This window comes from Lontra canadensis, unplaced genomic scaffold, assembly GCF_010015895.1.
Source record: "Lontra canadensis isolate GAN:19392208 unplaced genomic scaffold, GSC_riverotter_1.0 scaffold11, whole genome shotgun sequence".
Classification (NCBI taxonomy): Eukaryota; Metazoa; Chordata; class Mammalia; order Carnivora; family Mustelidae; genus Lontra; species Lontra canadensis.
In genome coordinates, this window is record NW_022631005.1 from 16,203,500 (window position 1) to 16,223,460 (window position 19,961).

At 36.6% G+C, this 19,961-nt stretch overlaps 1 protein-coding gene across 5 annotated transcripts in view; it reads left to right on the top strand.

Moving 5' to 3' along the window:
* Positions 1-19,961, top strand: part of GTDC1 (glycosyltransferase like domain containing 1) — a 425,334-nt gene that overhangs the window by 353,820 nt on the left and 51,553 nt on the right. For all 5 annotated transcript variants that reach the window (XM_032856128.1, XM_032856125.1, XM_032856127.1 and 2 more), the window contains one exon: positions 8,730-8,839. In XM_032856128.1, coding sequence (XP_032712019.1) covers positions 8,730-8,839 — 110 coding nt within the window. The remainder of the gene's footprint in view (positions 1-8,729; positions 8,840-19,961) is intronic.

Sequence of the window (19,961 nt, forward strand, 5' to 3'; positions counted from 1 at the left end):
AATCTTTTAAAAAAATGTGTAGATTCACATGCAGTTGTGAGAAATAATACAGAATCCCCTCTTGGAATTCTGATAGTACAAGTGTTGGAGCTTCTCTTGTCCAAGAGGTCCCTGAGGTTCAGTTCTTTGTTATGTTAATTTAAAAAATTTTGGTCTAATTTTCTCTCCGGTGTTCACATTGGGTAAATTCTGTTTATGTAAGATCATTGATTCTATTCCATGCAATACTTTTTCTACTATTGAGCCTTTCCAGTGAGGTGTTTTTTTTTTTTTACTCCCTTTATTATACGTTTCAGTCCTATTATTAAAATCTCCTAGATGTTGAGATTGAGCACTTGAAATCTGACTGTAAGCTTCCCAACAGGGTAAAATAGGAAATAAGAATCATGTATCTTCCTATATGAGAAGTAGAATCAATTCTCAGGGATGTCAGGGTTTCCTAGACTGAACCCAGCAAGAAGTTTCTAACTATAGAAGGGGGAATGCTGGAGTAGCTCTAGGATAGCTAACAATAGTTTTGAATGTATTTCTACATATCTCTTAGAAATGTTATAATTCAAAAGAAAGTATAAATGATTAGTCGGTTTCAAATTACAGCCCCAGTCATCGCATTTGACAAGGAGCAACTTTATTTCAGAGGGAAATAGAAAGACTTAGTAATGAATTGGAGAAAGAGTTTAGTTCCATAGAACCTCCCAGGTCTGAGAGGAAGTAATTATGTACATTATGATGATTTAAAAGTATGTGTAATAGTGGATGCCACTTAAGTAACATCCAAGAATGGGGAAGACCTAATTCATCTTAATTAAGGTTCTTCATGGCCTGCCAGTTCTTTGAAGCATGGGTATCTGCAGGCTGGCTGGCCAGAGTTGCAGAGAAGGAGAGCTTATTGATAAATTAGATGACTGAATGAAATTATTGTATACAATATCCAGGGAGAGAGGAAATCATTTTTGAAGAGAAACAACCTGCAGGCTCTAAGCTTTTAGCAATAGGGAGATTTAAAAGGTAATCATGTTGTGGTACCTAATGGGAAAAAATGATTTCTTTTCACTGGGTGACCATCTGGATGGAATGAATGGGAAGATTTGATTGGGGAGAAGGTCAATGGGTTGTAGTCTAAGTACACTATTTGGAAAACAAGCAAGGGACCATTTCTAAGAAGGCAGAGTATGGTCAGTGGTGTCAAACTTAAACTGTAAGGAGCATGAGAATGGATGGGGCAAGGGTGGGAATTGGGGAATTGGTATTGTTAGAGAACACTTTCATCCAGGAGAATGTGAGAATAGGAGCAAAGTTGTAAGGAAAACACGGGAAGGAGAAAAGACAGACATAGTTCGTGTTCTAAGTTGAGAAGATCTGTGAAAAGTCACCTAAAAATAGCCCACTATTGTAACACTTATTATCAATAAATGTTATCAGGTAAAAGGGGTACCTTAAAAATGCCAAAGACACAAATGAAGAAATTGTAGAGTAGGGAATAAGATCACAGGTTTCTGGAAGGAAATGGAATATAAGAACACAGGTCTCTCAAAAAGAAGCAAGACAGAAGATCTGGAGCTCTAATAGACTTTGAATTTTGAAAGGCAGACATCTTTCCCTCTGCTATTAAAAGGAAAGATGAGAATATGAATGTGCAGATGGCATGAAACCCTGATATGCATAAATTAGAATTTTATTTTTCTATAACTTAATTTCTGTGCAATGGCCCTTTTCAATATGGTGACAGAAAGCTCAAGTAGTTCAAGATCCTGTCTTCCATCTCCCTGGTCCTCATTCCTCACAGGCCACTGCTGAGGGATCCCTTGCTTCTGCCTGTCTGCCAGCAGCTCTGTGATTCTACCATGACATGCTCAGAAACCATGGTTCCACTGTTATGCCTACCATAGCTCAGGAATCTCTCAGGCATGTCCCCATTACTGTCTGTCTAGATAGACTCGCTCAGACATTCACTCTCAAGTTGTGCTTCTCCCACAAGGTTCTGACCCAGGAAGTGTGCTCCATGGCTTCTGGGACTCTCAAAGTTCCTTCACATTTCTTTCTGGTGGTGAAACGGCAGCACAGGGTGGAAGGGTGTGTGCTGCACTCACGCGGCATTTTGCTTAAATACTTGTACCTGTCTGAAGTCCTTACCATTTATTTCTACATGGATTGTTGCCCCTGTAATCAACCAAGAAGATTGTCCCCTTTCTTGGTGGGGTTTGGAGGCCCCCATGCCTGGCCCATGCCTTCCCCAAAGCAGTGGACATAAAATATCTTAGCATCTTGAGTATATTGGGGAGGAGAGGAGCTGGAATAAACTAATTAACATTTCTAAAATATTAAAATACTATCAATACCTTGGGGAGCCTGGGTGGCTCAGTTGGTTAAGTGACTGCCTTCAGCTCGGGTCATGATCCTGGAGTGCCAGGATCAAGTCCCACATCGGGCTCCCTGCTCAGCAGGGAGTCTGCTTCTCTCTCTGACCCTACCCCCTGTCTTGCTCTCTCTCTCATTCTCTCTTTCAAATAAAGAAATGTTTTTTTTAATTTTTTAAAAATAAATAAAATACTACCAATACCAAAGATGAAGAGAATGAAAGTTTATTGTAGATCTCCAGGGTGCCAGGTATTTTTTTCATTCCTAACAACTGACATTTTAAATGTGGATATTACTGTTATCCCATTTTAAGGATGGAGCAAGTGAGGCTATAAGTGGTTATGTGATATAGCTGTAACCATATTCCGGGTCAGTGGCAGAGACACTTTTCTCTGAACTGCACCTTTCACTCTTTCTCTAAAAGTAGAGCTGAAGGGCAGAATGCAGCATGAACAATCTTCAGAGAAAGCCACAATGGAGAGTCTTGGTCTTGGTCAGCCATAAGTAAATATTGGTGGGGAGGTCTGGTAGAATGAGAGAAAGAGGGGCACTAGTAGTATCCAAGAGAGAGAGAGACAGAAGTCAAGTAGTTGGTGGCAAGAACTATCAGTTGAATTCTATGCGAAGGAGCATTTAAGATGCAGAAACCACAAATGTGGAGGGAAACCAGAACTGATTATTGCTATGTTGGGTCTGTAGAGAAGAGAGAAGCGTTATTGGCCTTAGAAAGGAGAGTAGAGAAGTAAATGATTGTAACAACTAACACAGGGGAATAAATGGAAACTTTAGGTTTGTGAACAAGGAACACATCACTGAATTTGGAAGTAAAGCAGTACTCCATGACAAAGAAATAAAGATGGAGGTTAGCATATCAGAAAGGGAAAGAAATTTGAAACCATGGTGTTAGAGAGATCATAATTTTTATTACTTGCACATATTCTTATTGCCATCTCTTGTCCAATGGGTTTTAACCTCAAGTCACAAGAATATAAGGAATGTCCAGGCCTTGCTGGTCTGGAAACAAAACCATGGACTGAGGGTGCCAACTCTTTTTCTTCTCATTATGTGTAGGAAGAAAGAAAGAAAAAAAATCAAAGATTGTATAGAAGAAAGAAGATGACTTTCAAATGCAGAGACATAATTTCAAATGCAGATTCAACCTCTTCTGTGTGATCTTAAGAGGAAGAATATTTATGATCTGGTGCCTGGCTTGGAATCATCAACATATAGCAGGAGCTCTACAAATGTAAATCATTTTTTCCATACCTTCATTTATTCAATCCATTTTTTTTGAGCAGCTCATTTTATGCCACAGATAATGTATTAGTCAGTATAGGTCACATTATGCTGCAGTGATGAACATCCCTCCCCCATGTCAGCTGCTTAACACAACAAAAGTTTATTTACCTCACTAACTCAAAGTCTGCTGCATGGTTAGCTGGCCTTGCCTCCATGTAGCAGTCCAGACTGTCTCCCTTTTATAACCTAAGTCATAACACAAGCTCTCCACAAGGATTTTTGCACCCAAGAAAGTGTTATTCGGAACTACTCTTAGATACTTCTCCCTGCAGGTAACACAAATCAGTCAGCTTGCATCCCACAGACCAGAACTAGTTCTATGGCCTCCGCTACTGGGAGGAGTTAAACCTGGAATCTTCTGTGTGCCCAGAAGAGAGAAGAACCAGATACTGATAAGCAGAAGTAAAGTCTTCCACTACTTGGCAAGGCACTGGGTACTTATAGTGAACAAACTAGTCATCCTTTATGTTTCCCTCATGGAGCTCTCAGTCCAGAGTGACATGCTGCTGGGAAACAATAGCATGGGTAAAGAGCCAGTCTTCTGCCCAGGCAATGCAAGGAACAATATCAAAGAAACTGCATTCTGTAAGGATAAAGTTATGTGGGAAAATAGGAAAGGGTAACAGTTTAGTGTAAGTGACAAGTATGGAGAACTTAGAAATCCTCAATAAATATTTACTGAACGAATGTTAAATGAGGAATAAGAAGAAATTTAGCTCTACAAAACTAAACGGGAAAGGCAACAGAGAGAGAACAGATATAGGAAGAAAAAACACATGGAAACAGTTTATGCTTTTCGAATGTTCTGAATAATATTTGGGAATAAAAGCTGTTCTTGCTATATCTGCTGCTTCCAGTAAGCCTGAAATATTTCCGTGCTGGTCGCTTCTGCCATAGTTGGGCTGCTGAGGAACTCGTTCCCAGCCAGACTGTTCATTCTTACCTATTCAAGAGTGAGGGGATTGTGGGAGGCTTGGACTTTGACTCATCTTCAAGAATGTTTTTAGATCAGTCAAGTTTGCTTGATGGGCAGCTATCAAATATAGAGGGGGCAGAAGAAAGTAGGAATTATGCTACTATACATACTGAAAATGGTACATCAGCCAAAAATCCCATGAATACAATTTTGTGGCAGAATGTTGGGGTGGGGGGGGATTAGTTCCTTAAAAGCATTAAAAGTGATTTCTATTAAAAATCTTTATTAAATAATAGAAAACATGGAGGTGGAGAGTGGGAAGAAACCTAACAACCCGTGTTAACATTTCGATATACTTCATCCCAGACTTTTTTTCTAGGTACACACACCCATTTGTCTTATAAAAGCAGTTCATATGGTAAATACTAATCTGTCATTTACCTTTTACTTAACAGTATTTCTCGGGTATTTTTCCATGTCAAGAAGTATACTTCAATAGCATTATTTTTGTTTAAGATTTTATTTTTAAGTAATCTCTACACATCATGTGGAGTTTGAACTCACAACCCTGAAATCATGAACCACACGTTCCTCTGACTATGCCAACCAGGAGCCCTTCTATAGCATTATTTTTAATGCAGTGTGGTATTGCCTATGTATCCAAATGTATTTCTTTATTATCCCTCTAAGTTGTTTCCAGATGGCTGCCATTATAAACCCAATACTGTTATGAACATATTCTAGCTGAATTTCTGTGTACCTCTTTAATTATTTGACAGGGTATCTTTTCTAAATTTTCTAAATTACTGGGGCAAAAGTCATATACACTTTCAGGCTTATTGTGCATATTACCAAATTGCCCTCTAAAATATTATTTCAGTTTAGTTTCCTATTAGCAATGGATAAGAGCAGAAGAATGTTTAGGAACCAGTAAGTCTCCAAGTATGGTTACATAGGGAACTGAGTGTATTATTAAATGTGTGCTTAAATCTTCATAGCTATTGGAAAAAGGGGCACTCACTATGTTATTTTAATCCTCTACCCTATATTTAATGTTTTGTGCTAAAATTATAAATGTGAGAGCTTCACATTAGATTTCTTAGAAAGAAATTTAAGACAGATTCATATACTCTGCTAAATGGGTTCATAAATATTGTGGATGCTGGGATAGATTCTATGGATGACCCCTTGGATATTTGGAATGAGTTCCTCACCCATCGAAATACATTGAGCTCTGCCCTTGACTGTCATTCGTGCCTTGATATATGGCTGTTTCTAAATACCTAATACTAAATTAGATGCACAGCATCTAATGATCATCTCAATGTTAGGAAATTTCTCATTTTTCTAAAGAGAAAACGGAGAGAAAAGTTTAGCAAAATTCATTATGTAACTTTGAGGGACATAAATGAAATAGAGTATCTACTTATATGATCTACTAATTTAGATATAAATAATACTTCAAAGCGCACATCCTGTAAAATAATTTTAGAAGTATTGCTCTTTTCCCACCCTTAAATCTCATGAAGCAGTTTTAGCCCAAATTCCCCTTCCGTGCATTCTTGACATCAGTATGGTGGGTGCCATCTTTTCAGGAAGCTGGCATGTTTCCAGCACCTGTCATCTGGAACCCTGTCTAAGCTGCTTGGGGTGCAAGACTTGGGAAACTGTCATCACTGGAAATCTTTTCCTTAGCTATAAAAACCTACTTACTACTCACAATCCCTAATAACGACTTATTCTGTTACTTTTTTTTTTAAGTGATCTTTAAAATACTTGTTTTCAACAGCGTCCAGCACTTTGAACTGTTAGGTGATGTCTCTCAAAATAATTACTAAGTCGGTATTAAATTCCTTTGCTTCTGTTTTTGCCAGTCCCATCGAGTGAATGACTGCTCCCACCATCCAAAACTGTCACCGTTAGGCATTGTTTCAGGTTAATGCAACTTCCTCAAACAGTGCTTTGTTCGAAATAAAGTAATTGAGAGAGTGCCCAGTATTATGAGAGACGTTAGAAGGACTTTAGTATAAAACGCCTCTTTTCCTGAGGGATAATTTTGGGGAAGAAAAATCTCACTTTACATTCGTCCATATATTATAGTTTAAACAAGAGAGGGATTCATACAAACCTCTTTTGTGTTCTTATGCAAAGTGACTGTTGAATATGAAAGCTTTTGTCCACCTATAAAAATATCTGAAGAAACGGGTGAAGTGCTTTATTTTTCATTTAAAGAAATTGAATAAAAACATTTTTAAAAATCAAAAGGATACAGTAGGATTGTAATGCATTTAGCTTGTATGGAAATGCTGAAAGTGCAGGTTCATAAAACCTGCTGCCCTGAAAACATATTGGAATCTTTTCAGAACTACAGCTTCTCCCTGATTAAACCTCCTCCCAACCCCAAACTGCATCTATTTTAAGTTTAATACAAAACAAATAAACAAACAAAACAGCAGGAACTATTTAGAATAAATATTCTCTTGAGGATCTGTAGCCAAAATTTTTGGAACTCAAAATGAAAAATTTAGAGAACAGAGTGGCTAGATTTCCCTATAGTCTTACTCTCTCTTTAAGATATATTATGTTATATTGTTTCCATTCTTTTCATCTAAGTACTTCCCAGAGAATCAGACCAAAAGAACATATTACAGATGAGGTAGCAGCTATTTGATTGATACGCTTGAAGATAGCATATGGTGTGTTCTTTACTTTCAAACTGTTTTGAGTCTTTGTTCTTGCCCACAGCGTATACAGTATATATGAAAACTATCCAAAAACTTCCCAGTGGTACATGTATATAATATGCATCATTTTAAAAAGAGATCAACATTTCACCATTGCATTCTTTATTATTTGAAGTAAATCAAATCAAGAGATATAGAGCTTAAAATAAGTTGTTACAGAACTCAAATTCTATAAGATCTTATAATTCCATAAAATTATAAATGCTGTTTTAAAATGTTAATCAGAAGATGCATTTGTTTTAATTCTTGATACTGAAAATATTGACTGAATTGTGAATTAACACATTTAGGGTTGCAGATGTCATTTTTCATGAGATTTCCTGAATGATGTAATTTTCATATTTCATATAGCAGTTTGATCAATTTACAGATTTATTTTACATAATTAGTTGGTAAATGAGAAATTCAATTGCTGATATATAACTATTTCCCTGTAAAATAAAAAAATAAGTTAAAATTCTGAATTATAAATAAAAAAACAAATATTTTGAAGACATCTGGTCCACATCTGTCTGAAATAAGATAATTTGAAACAGTGCAATTAAATAAAAAAAATACTGAAATATTCACACCTTACAATGTAAAAAATAGCTCATTTCATTTTAATGTGATTTCTTGAACTGATGAATTCTTTTTTTTATTTTGGTGTCCTTTAGCCTCTCATTCTGTCATTATAAAGAAGACTGACAAGCTAAACAAACAAAAATAATCCATGTTTTTCAAAAGCCTCTACTAAATGAAAGAATTATCTTTATTACTATTCTTTTATGAGTTGACTAACCTCCACTCCTGAGTTAATACTCAGCGGACTTACACTCAGGCCTACCCCCTTTTGATGTATTTATAATTCTCCATTCAATTATTTAAAATGAGAGATTAGTGAGAGAGTCTGTAATCTTGCTCCCTAAATTGTGCGTTACTTGTGGGCACAAAGGGGCTCAGAAATGTGAGAGGAAGGTATTCATACCCATGAAAATGAAAAACATCTTTGGTACATTCTCATGATCAGCAGAGAATCGTCCTTTGAAGACTGGTCTTTTCTTTTGTTAAAAAACCCGTGTTAAGTGGAAAATTAAACATTTTAGGAGAAAGGGAAATACACTAGACTTTCTATAGTCTAACCCCAAAAAATGTGAAAAACAAGATAGATTCCTCCTTTAATAAAAGGCTGCAGAGCCTTAAGATTTCAATAGAACTGGGTTTTGATTCATGAGAGAGAAGTTACATTCATGAAATCACAAGATGCTGATGCAGCAATTTAAGGTTATAGGGGGAAATCTCCGCTTGGATGCCAGAGGTTCCCTTAACTAGCAATAGACCACAAAAGGAGTTGATACTGTGAAAAGTGAAAACATTGTTTCTAACAAATACCGTAAGGTTTCACAAGTAATATTTTGTGTGTTTATTTCCAGGGAACATGATAAAGATCCGGAGAGTTTTTTTAAGGTACTGATGCACCTTAAGGATTTAGGACTCAATTTCCACGTGTCTGTCCTTGGAGAAACCTTCACAGATGTGCCAGGTATCTCTTTTGAATTTCCTAATGCGTAATTTTATAGATGGCATAAGCTCTACAACTTAAGTATTAATTTCCATGTTTCCCTTTGTTAGAATAATCAAGATGAGCACTGTTAACCAAAAGATTATACGATGGCATTAAAGTGTGATTCAATTAAAAAAATACTTAAGTAAGCATTCTTTGATTTAAGTTGAGAACGTGAAGTCATCTCTTTTATCAAATATAGTTTATACAATGTAACTTGATGTAAATAAAATATATTGCTTTAGGCATCTTAACACTTAAGGAAAGTGGAAATTTGTAATTGGATATACAACCTTTCACCCCTGGGGTCACTGGTTTGAATCTTGCTTGCACTGATAATGGCTGAAATACATTACCATCTGTTAGGTGGACTGTGTAAAGCATTTTGGCATCAGACTTGTAATGTGGAGTAGCCCACAGTCTACATCTAGTTGTCACTGGCCCATGGCTTTTTTATTGAGTTGCAGAAACAAAAATTGAAGCTGATGGCAGCAGGTCTTCTCATCCTTAATTCCACACGGAGCCTTGTCAGAGCCATTTCCTTCGCCCTCATCCTCAGTGGGCATGTTTGGGTCAGTAAGATGAGCATCCTGACCCCTTTCATAAGCACTTTAGTGTTCATATTATTTTAATTGAGGAATAGTTGACATACAATGTTATATTACTTAAAATATTATATTAGTACAATAGTGATTTGACATTTGGATACATAGAGGGAACAGTTACTACTATAAATCTAGTCATCCTCTGTCACCTTCCAAAGCCAATACAATATCATTGACTGTATCCCCTGTTGTACATTACATCCCCGTGGCTTACTTATTTTGTAACTGCAAGTTTGTATCCCCTTCATCCATATCGCTTACCCCGAACCCTCTTCCCCTCTAGCAACTGACAAACTGTATCTATGAGTCTGGGGTTTTGTGTTTTGTTTTGTTTTGTTAGATTCCACATGTAAGTGAAATCATACAGTATGTGTCTTTCTGACTTATTTTGCTTAGCGTAATGCCTTCAAAGTCTACCATGTTGCAGATGTCAAGATTTCATTTTTTATGGCTGAGTAGTATTCCTGCATGTGTGTGTGTGTGTGTGTGTGTGTGCGCGTGCGCGCGTGTGTGTGTGTGTTCACAAGTTGTCTATCTTCTTTATCGTCTGACATTGGACATTTAGGTTACTTTCATATCTTGGTTATTATACATAATGCTACAGTGAACACAGGGGCACATATATCTTTTCAGCTTAGTATTTTTGTTTTCTTTGGATAAATACTCAGAAGTGGAATTGCTGGATACTATATTGGTCCTATTTTTACATTTTTGAGGAACTTCCATACTGTTTTCTGTAGTAGCTGCACCAACTTACATTCCCACCAACAGTACATGAGTGTTTCCTTTGCTGTACATCCTCGCCAACATTTGTTATTTCTTGTCTTTCTGATAATTGCCATTCTAGCAGGTACAAGTGCCATTTCATTGTCTTTTTGATTTGCATTACCCTGGTGCTTAGTGCTGCTGAGCATCTTTTTCATGTGCCTATTAGTCATCTGTATGTCTTCTTTGGAAAAATGTCCATTCAGATCCTCTGCCATTTTTTAATTAGATTGCTTGATTTTTTTCTGTCATTAAGGTATACAAGTTCATTATATATTTTCAATGTTAGCCCCTTATTAGATATATGACTTACAAATCCCCTCTCACATTCACTAGTTCCCTTTCCATTTTGTTGATGCTTCTCTTAGCTGTGCAGAAGAAGCTTTTTAGTTTGATGTAGTCCCATTTGCTCATTTTTGCTTTTGCTTCCCTTGCCCCTTGAGTCAGAGCCAAAAAAGAATTGCTAAGGCTGACATCAAGGAGCTTACTGCCCTGTTTTCATCTAGGAGTTTTGTAGCTTCAGGTCTCCCATTTGAGTCTTTAATGCATATTGAGTTGATTATTATGTATGATGTTACAAGATAATGCTCCAGTTTTATTCTTGTGCAGATTGCTGTCCAGTTTTCCCAACACCATTTGTTGAAGAGTCTACTTTTTCTCCCTTGTATACGCTTGCCTCCTTTGTTGTAAATTAATTGACAATACTTGTGTGGGTTTATTTCTGCATTCTTTGTTCTGTTGATCTTGGTGTCTGTTTTAATGCCTATACTATACTATTTTGATTACTATCACTTTGTAATGTAGTTTGAAACCAGAGAGCATGATACCTCTAGAGTTGTTGTTCTTTCTCAAGATTATTTTGGGTATCATGTTCTTTTGTGGTTCCATATGCATTTTAGAATTATTTGCTCCAGGTCTATGAAAAATGTCATTGGAATTTTGATAAAAATTGAATTGACTCTGTAGATTGCTTTGGGTAGTATGGACATTTTAACAGTGTTAATTCTTCCAGTCTATGACCATAGAATATCTTTCCATTTATTTGTGCCTTCTTCAGTTTCTTCACCAATGTCTTGTAGTTTTCAGTTTATAGGTCTTTCACCTTCTTGATTAAATTTATTCCTAGGTATTTTATTCTTTTTGATGTGATTATAAATGGAATTGTTTTCTTAAATTCTCTTTCCAGTAGTTTGTTATTAGTATATAAAAATGAAACAGATTTTTGTACATCAATTTTGTATTCTTCATCTTTACTGAATTCATTTATTATTTCTAACAGTTTTTGGTGGACTCTTTAGAGTTTTCTATGTATAATGTCATATTATTTGCAAATAGGGACAATTTTGCTTCTTCCTATCCAATTTGTATGACTTTTATTTCTTTTTCTTACCTAATTGCTATGGCTAGGACTGCTAGTACTGTGTTGAATAAAAGTGGCTAGAGTGGGCATCCTTGTCTTGATTCTGATCTGAGGCAAATTCTTTAAAACAAACAAACAAAAAAATCTTATTTTTAAGCAATTTCCACACCTAATGTGGGTCTCGAATTCACAACCCTGAGATCAGGAGTCACACATTCTATTGACTGAGCCAACCAGGTGCCCTTTATTCTTATCTTAGAAGAAAAGCTTTCCACTTTTTAGCTTTTCACTCGTTGAGTATGATGTTAGATGTGGGTTTGTCATAAATGGCTTCTATTATGTTGAGGTACATTTCCTCAATACCCTCTTTGTTAAGAGTTTTCATAAATGAATATTGAATTTTTTCAGAGGCTTTTTCTACATTTATTAAAGTGATCATATGATTTTTATTTTTCATTTTGTTAATATGTATTACATTGCGTGGTTTACAGATCCCACTTGATCATGATGTATGATCCTTTTAATGTCATGTTGAATTCAGTTTGCTAATATTCTGTTGAGGGTTTTTGCATCTATGTTCATCAGGAATATTGGCCTATAGTGTGTGTGTGTGTTTTGTGTCCTTCTCTGCTTTTGGTATCAGAGTAATGCTAATCTCACAAAATGAGTTTGGAAGCTTTGGTAGGAAGTGTGGTAGAATAGGACCAAAGTATGGAGGTTCTTGATAACCAAAGTAGATTAGGTAAAAGTAAGAAATAAGGAACCTAGATCGTGAACAGGAAAGAAATGTGATGAAACTTGTATTTTAGGAAGCCTTATCTTTCAGTGGTATGTAAGCAAATTCACAGTAAGACACTACAGTGGTAATCCACGTGTGATTCTTGAAGTGGTGGCTGAGAGGTTAGTGAGAGGGATTGTATGACAGAGATATTCTCAAGGAAAGCACAGAAAGGAATTTGGAAGATGGATAGCTACCAAAGGAAGGAAGAATAATTCATTGGCAAAGCTGGTGAATCTTGTTTGTGGCAGCATTGAGGTGTTTGTGGATGGACTGAGAAGTATGACTGGAGGAAGTCCCTAAGCAAAAGGCTTCTCAGCCAGTTTTACTATTGAGTAGTTTTAAGCCATCACTACAGAAAAGACTAAGATCTTACACAGGGCCATGTTCTTGGGATCACAGTCTACCTCCCCACACATTAATATTGTGCTATTTAGAGCAGTGTGGAGGGTTCAAAGTGGGGTGTGGATCCTCAGGGGCCCAAGTACTGAGTACTCAGTAGTTATAGGTTTCAGTTTTGGCTTGACTGCAGTGTATACTTATTGAGCACTGTCAGGGGGGAATTCCACAGTGAACAAGACTCAGCTCCCACCTTCAGGGAGCTCTGCTTTGGGCAGATACTTATGTACAGTTATAGGTACCTAAGATGTTGTGAAATAATTAGGGAACACTGTTGAAGCCCATAAGAAGGGGTATCATATTATTTATGACTTTTCCAGTCTCACCAGTCTCACCTGGGGCTCCTTCTGCCTTAGCCTCTGGTCCATCTCTGTCATTCCAAATGTGAGTCAGCTTTCTTCATGGCTACAGCAGTTCACCTTGTACATAAGAGGAGTCCAAGTTGTGTATGGACTAATGAGCCTGGTAGCTTTCCAGGTTGTGTTCCTAGAAGACCACCTGGCCAATCTTTAAAGTTTTCCTAACAGGCCATTCTGTATATTTTCAGCCATTTGTATCATTGTCTTGGTTTAATAAACACATAGCACTCACTGTATTCCAGGCATGTTCTAAGTGATTTACAAATATTAACTCTAACTTCTCATAACAGTCTTGTTCAGTATTACTATCTCCATTTTTCTCAGGAAATGAGAAAGTAAGTAAGGTCACATAGCTAGGTAGTACTTTGTACTACTCTTCTAATGGCTTTCTGTGTTCTTGTTTTCTGAACCGTTTCTCTAAGTTTAAACATTATTTTTTTCCCCAACTTACCATCCAACTTCACAAAATGGTTACCTAGCAAGCATACATTTCTTTACCTGTTGTCTCTTCTGTATGCTACATAAGCATATCTAAAACCCATACCATAAGCCAATTTACATGCACTGTAATATCAGCCAGAGAACTTACTGTCAATACTACTAACACTTGCAAAGAAGTACTTTTCTTATAAATATTTGCAATAATAATAATTATTATGCTATCAATTGCCACTATTTATTGGCAGTTTGCTTCTTACTTGGTCTTTTGCCACATTATTTACTGTAATGCTCATGATAAGCCCTATGGAGTAGGTATTATCATCCCACTTAATAGGTAGAAAGACTGAGACTCTGAAGGCTTACGTCATTTTGATTGCACCACCTGTGAGTTAAACTTTTCTCTTTCACATACAAGACTTAATGAATTGGAAGACCAAGAAAGGCTTAATATATGAATTTTTTTTTGCTTTTTAATCAAGATATGACTTATATATAACACTGTGTAAGTTTAAGGTGTCCAACATGTTAATTTGATACACTTATGTATTGTAATATGATTACCTCTATAGCTTTAGCTAACACCTCTCTCATGTCACATAATTATCATTTCTTTTCTGTGATGAGCACATTTAAAATCTAGTCTCTTAGCAATTTTGAAGTATATAATATAGGATTGTTGGCTATAATCACTATGTTATGCTTTAGACCTCCAGAATTTATTCTTTTAGTTGCAGGTTTGTGCATTAATTTCTCTGTCTCCCAACTTCCTTCGCTTTCTCTCTCCACAGATCTCTTAGGGAAATCTAGCACATCTCTGTGATGATGTTAATGCCAGTGAGTTTTACTGCCCTTTTTATGAAACAATCTCCATTAAGTTTCTTTTGGAAATGTTAAAACTGTATACAACAACTTTGTAGAGTCTCCATACTATTGATTATTTTCAAGTATGTTTATTATTTTCACATTATATTGTCATAAGACTTTTATTATCCTTTTTCTGAAAAGTGTGGTAGATTATGATTCTAGTTTATAGACACATTGTTTCTAGCTCTTTTGTGTCATCCTTTCATTTTACAAAAGTAAACAGATTTAGCACAGTGACTATTCCAGGTTCTTGGAGCTGGCAGCATGGGTGAGATAAGCAAGAGATAAAGACAAGGTTAGGAGTCATTGGGGTGCCTGGGTGGCTCAGTGGGTAAAGCCTCTGCCTTCGGCTCAGGTCATGATCGCAGGGATCCTGCTTCCCCCTCTCTCTCTGCCTGCCTCTCTGCCAACTTGTGATCTCTCTCTCTCTTTGTTAAATAAATAAATAAAACCTTTAAAAAAAAAAAAAAAGACAAGGTTAGGAATCAAACTGGGGAGTCCGTCTTCTCCTCCCTCTATGCTTTTATACATATTCAGTAAAGGTTTTTTTAAATATCTTCTTTGGGCCAAGCACCATTCTAGACATTTAAGATGAAATGATGAATAAAGCAGTCATGTGTTGGGATGTTTGCCGCTTGTCCCATATCAGAGCTTGATTTATCACTTACTATAACATTCCTTAGAAACATCAGAACTATCATTTCTTGAACACCTAGCATGTGCCAGGTAGTGTTCTAAGCACTTTGTGCATTGCCTCACTTACTCTTCACTATTGTGATTACCATTTTACTGCTGAGAAAAGCAAGGCATGGGGAGGTTAGGTCACTTGCCTGAAATTACCCATCCATCCAATTATGAAACTACATTTCAAAACTTCGTCAGCCTACCTCTAATACCATTGTATATTCTACATGGAAGCCCACAAAATCATCCTTGCTTTAAAGATACCCCAAATAATAGTTGTCATATATTTAGTGTTCAATAAATATCATCTGAATGAATGAATGAATGAGTTTGGCATAGAGAACAATGCAATTTACATACCATATCAGGTATGTAGAAATCTACATTGAAACTCTTTTCAAGTACAAGAGAGTTAGTGACTAAAAATAGAGAACTGTAAGACGTAAGGAAGTTCTAAGTGGTTTTATATTATGTTTTCTATTTTATATAGGAGACCTTGATTTAACATAAATCTATTTTCAGGTTTTTTCTCATCTTTCAGCTCTTACATCAGTCAAAATAAGCTGAGTTCTGCTAAACTAACAGTCTTAAAGTCTCAATGGCTTGAAACATAAGATTTCTTACTCATGCTATATATTTATTACACGTGGGCTGTAACGTTCTACTCACTGTGGTCATTCAGGGACCAGGCTTGCAGAGAGACCCAAGCAACCACCATCTCAAACATTGCCAGTTACCATGCCAGATGGATGTGAAAACTAGGAGATCCTCCATTAACAATTCAGTGCTGTATCCTTAAAGTGACATAAGGTTCCACTCAATGCATTGGCCAGAACTTGTTGCAAGGCACTGCACAACTGGGGGGGGGGGGTAGAAAATGCAATCCTGAGTTGAGCCCAGAATGGGGGAAGAACAGAAACATTTGGTGAATAACACTGTTGACCACCATAGCTCCTTAATATGCATCATGATCTGTGGCTGATCAGAGGAAAAAACCAAGCCTATCCAAGATGCCTGCCTTAATCTGAGTGAATCTATCCCCACTGAATAAAGAACTCTTAACAAATGTTAGAGTACTCCCCACAGCTCTCTCACTGGAGACAACCTAGCTGATGTCTGAAGACACATCTAGCAGCCGTATATCATAAGGCAGAGTAATATGAAGTCAAACGGGCCTCTGTGGGAATGGAACGAGTTATCACTTACAAGTGACCTAGCATTTTGGAAAGGTTAAAGTGACCGTCATGAGTAGTTTTGTCCTCCACCCCCAAGGGACGTATGACAATGTCCAGAGACCTCTTAGTTCTTACAGCTGCTGTGGGTAGGGTGCTGCTCACAGGTGGTGGGTAGAGATCAGGGATGCTAACGATCCTACAATGCACAGGACAGCCCCTTAGAACAAAGCATTATCCAACCCAAAATATCAACAATACCGACATTGATGAACTCTGATTTATAGGAATTGAAGTCAGAAGATCAGGTGTGGACTGGGTCCCCTAGCTTTCTCCGTTACCCTCAGTTAATCCATCTATACAGTACAAAGGGGAAGATGGGAAAGGGAAATACAACAATAAAACCACCTGCCCTACCCACTTCAGTGAGTTAGAATGAGGATTTCAGCACAATTCCTTTGGGGAAAGTGTTTTCTTAACTACCTAGCAGATTTTGTTATATGATTCATGGACTTCCCTTCAGAGTTTGTATATGGAGTGAGTCTTTAATGCATTTTGGATCCAAAGAAGACGTTAATGATGCTGAACCTTAAAAGTTTGTTTCTGACACTATTTTAATTATATTTAATTCAGAAAATTGAAAGCCATTCTGCTACATAAAGCATCCATCAGACTCCATGTTACGATTGAACCAAAAACCCAGAAGCTCTGCAATGCAAGTATTTTAGTTTTGACCAGTTCTCATGACAGGGTCACATTGTTAGCCCTTGATGGTTTAAAAAAAAAAAAGCAAATGCTTAAGATATCAAGTCAGTGGAATGTGTTTGCACACTTAATAATTTCCCACAAACAATAATTCTAAACAGAAAAAATTTTTTTTTCTGTGAATAGACAAAGCCTTTTAGCAGGGCTCTTCTTTCCCAACTGCAGACACAGTGGGAGAAGGAATTTTAATTTTAGACATTGGGGAACCAGAAAGGTTTCAAGGAAAGTGAAAACCTGAACTAACTTTTGGCACATAGAAATCCTTCTGGTTCACCTTTAATTTGAGGTTAAGAACAGTATGTGGAAAACTTCTGGTTAGTATCTGGCACAACAATGGTTATTATCGTGATCTTGGCATATTCTTGCTCCTTAGTTCTGGAGTCAATGTTGGATGATTATATAACATTTCCTTCCTCTCCCATTTCTCTTTTCACTCCCAGCTACAGTCTCATTTTCAGAAGAGCAGCTACACTAAGGGGGTGGGGGGAAGGATGTAATAGAAAGTTTCTAGGAATGCAAATCACTTTTATCACATTAATATAAAGGTATAAAATTTCACTATAGGGGAGCCCAGCAGAAGGAAAGCTTATAAATATATGGATCAATGTTGAATTAAAAGATTATTACATATGAAATGAAAGAACTGTGCCAGTAAAATTGAATAAACTCATTCTCTCTAGACCATACCATTCCTCAAGCCTTTCCTCCTTTTATATTTGTGATGTTATTACTACCTACTTCTTCCCCTAACACAGAAGCATTTACTGAGTTCCTATCGTGGACTGGCACCATGTTGTGAATAACAAGAGGAGAAGATAGGTTCCTGCCCTCTAGAATCTTATTATCTGGGAAGCAAAAATGTTGTTATAATTGTTTCATTATACCATGCCCTTGTTTATATTGGAACATTTTCAAAGAATTTTGAATATATTACTTGATAATCCTTACAGCAATGTAGTACACGTTCAAACAAGTTTTAGCATCCCAAATGTATAGCTGAGGAAAATGATTTATGTTGGCCCCATTTAAGTAGAATGGATCTGAGGTAGATTCTCGATGGACAGAGCCATCTTCACATGTTTCTTATAAATAAGTTACTTTCCTAAGAATATGATTGGGGGAATCAGTTTCCCAAGAACATGATTTAAAACAGAAGTCTTCTGTCTCTTAGTCCTTTTACAAAGAAAACGACGAAAAATAATGGAAAAGCAAGGAAGGTTCTATAAATGTGGACATGTATGCTCCTGACAGGAAATAATAAATACTGTAATAAAAATGACAGTATCTCTTAAGATAACTTATGAATTTAACAAGATTCCAATAAAGATGCCAAAATATTACTTTATATGTCTTCACAGCATACTTCTAAAATTCATATAAAATAAATAAATAAATGTGCAGAATATCAAAGGATTTTCTAGCAAAGGAATAACAAAGGGAAACGGCCTACCATATTCAGAACATGTATGGAGTGATAACTTTTAAAAGAGTACTTTACAGATTCAAAAGTAGAACAATGAACAAAACAGAATTCAGAAATAAACTCAGTTTGTATATAAATTTAATATGCAACAAACTTAGGGTAACAAAAATTAATATATGTATTCCAGCTCTAAAATATAATGTCATCAGTGAAAGCAATAAAATAAGTAAAATAAATACTTCAGTGCACCAAAAAAAAAAATTTCATGAAAAATAATTAAGTATATATTTTAAATACACATTGTAGATAAAGGTTTACCGAAGCATCAACATAGCATAAGCACAGCAACTTACTGAATCTTACTCTCTGCCCAGTGCAAGGCTGAGACATGTACTCTGATACTCCATTTGATATCACAACAGTTCTCTCAGTAGATACAATTACTATCCCCCATGTACCAGCAAAGGCACAAAGGGCTAAGTTAAAAATTTGCCCAAAGTCACACAGCTAATAATAGATATAATGGTATCCAAAGAAATCAACACTAAATCAAATTTTGGGGGGAAAAAAACTGATTTTACCAGTAACTACGTATAAATACAGAGAGTAGGATAGAACAGTTACATGGACCCAAGAATAAAAGTAAAGGCATACACTGATGAAGACTAGCCAGTTTATGGAAAAACATGACATGTATAGTGATGGCAACATAAAATACTTTTCTTGTATAAGTTACTATACGCTTTGTTTGACTGGGTAATTTCACATCGAAGAATGTATCCTATGGGAATCCATCCTACGCCTTGCTCCCAGACATGTCTCAAGAAGTTGTTCTCAAAGTTGTAACTATGAAAACATGATTCAAGAAAATGCTTTCATTTTCCTAAACAGGAGTCCTCAAGGTTTATGAGAAATGTGCACTTGGTGAAGACTTTAAGGAAACACATAAATTAATTAAAAAATAACAAATGGGGGACGCCTGGGTGGCTCTGTTGGTTAAGCCGCTGCCTTCGGCTCAGGTCATGATCCCAGGGTCCTGGGATCGAGTCCCACATCGGGCTCCTTGCTCAGTGGGGAGTCTGCTTCTTTCTCTGCCTCTGCCTGCTTGTGTTCTCCCGTGCGCGTGCTCGCTCGCGCTCTCTCTCTCTCTCTCTGACAAATAAATGAATAAATAAAATCTTTAAATAAAAAAAATTTAAAAAATAACAAATGGGAAAAGGTCAAGACATTAATGAACCAATAGGAAACTAGAAACAGACCCTAATTTTAAAAGTCTATACTTGTGTATGTGACAGAAGGTGGATAGATAGGAAGTCTTAGAATATGGCTTGTGAATCTTGCTTTGGGATTTTGTCCTTTTGAATTCCTTCAGTTGTATATGGTCGTGATTTGGAGTATAATGTGGTCAAAATAAGATGTGCCCCAATAGTAATACTCCCTTGACTATGGTAGAAGGCCTGCCTGTTTTTACAAATTAATGTTTCCT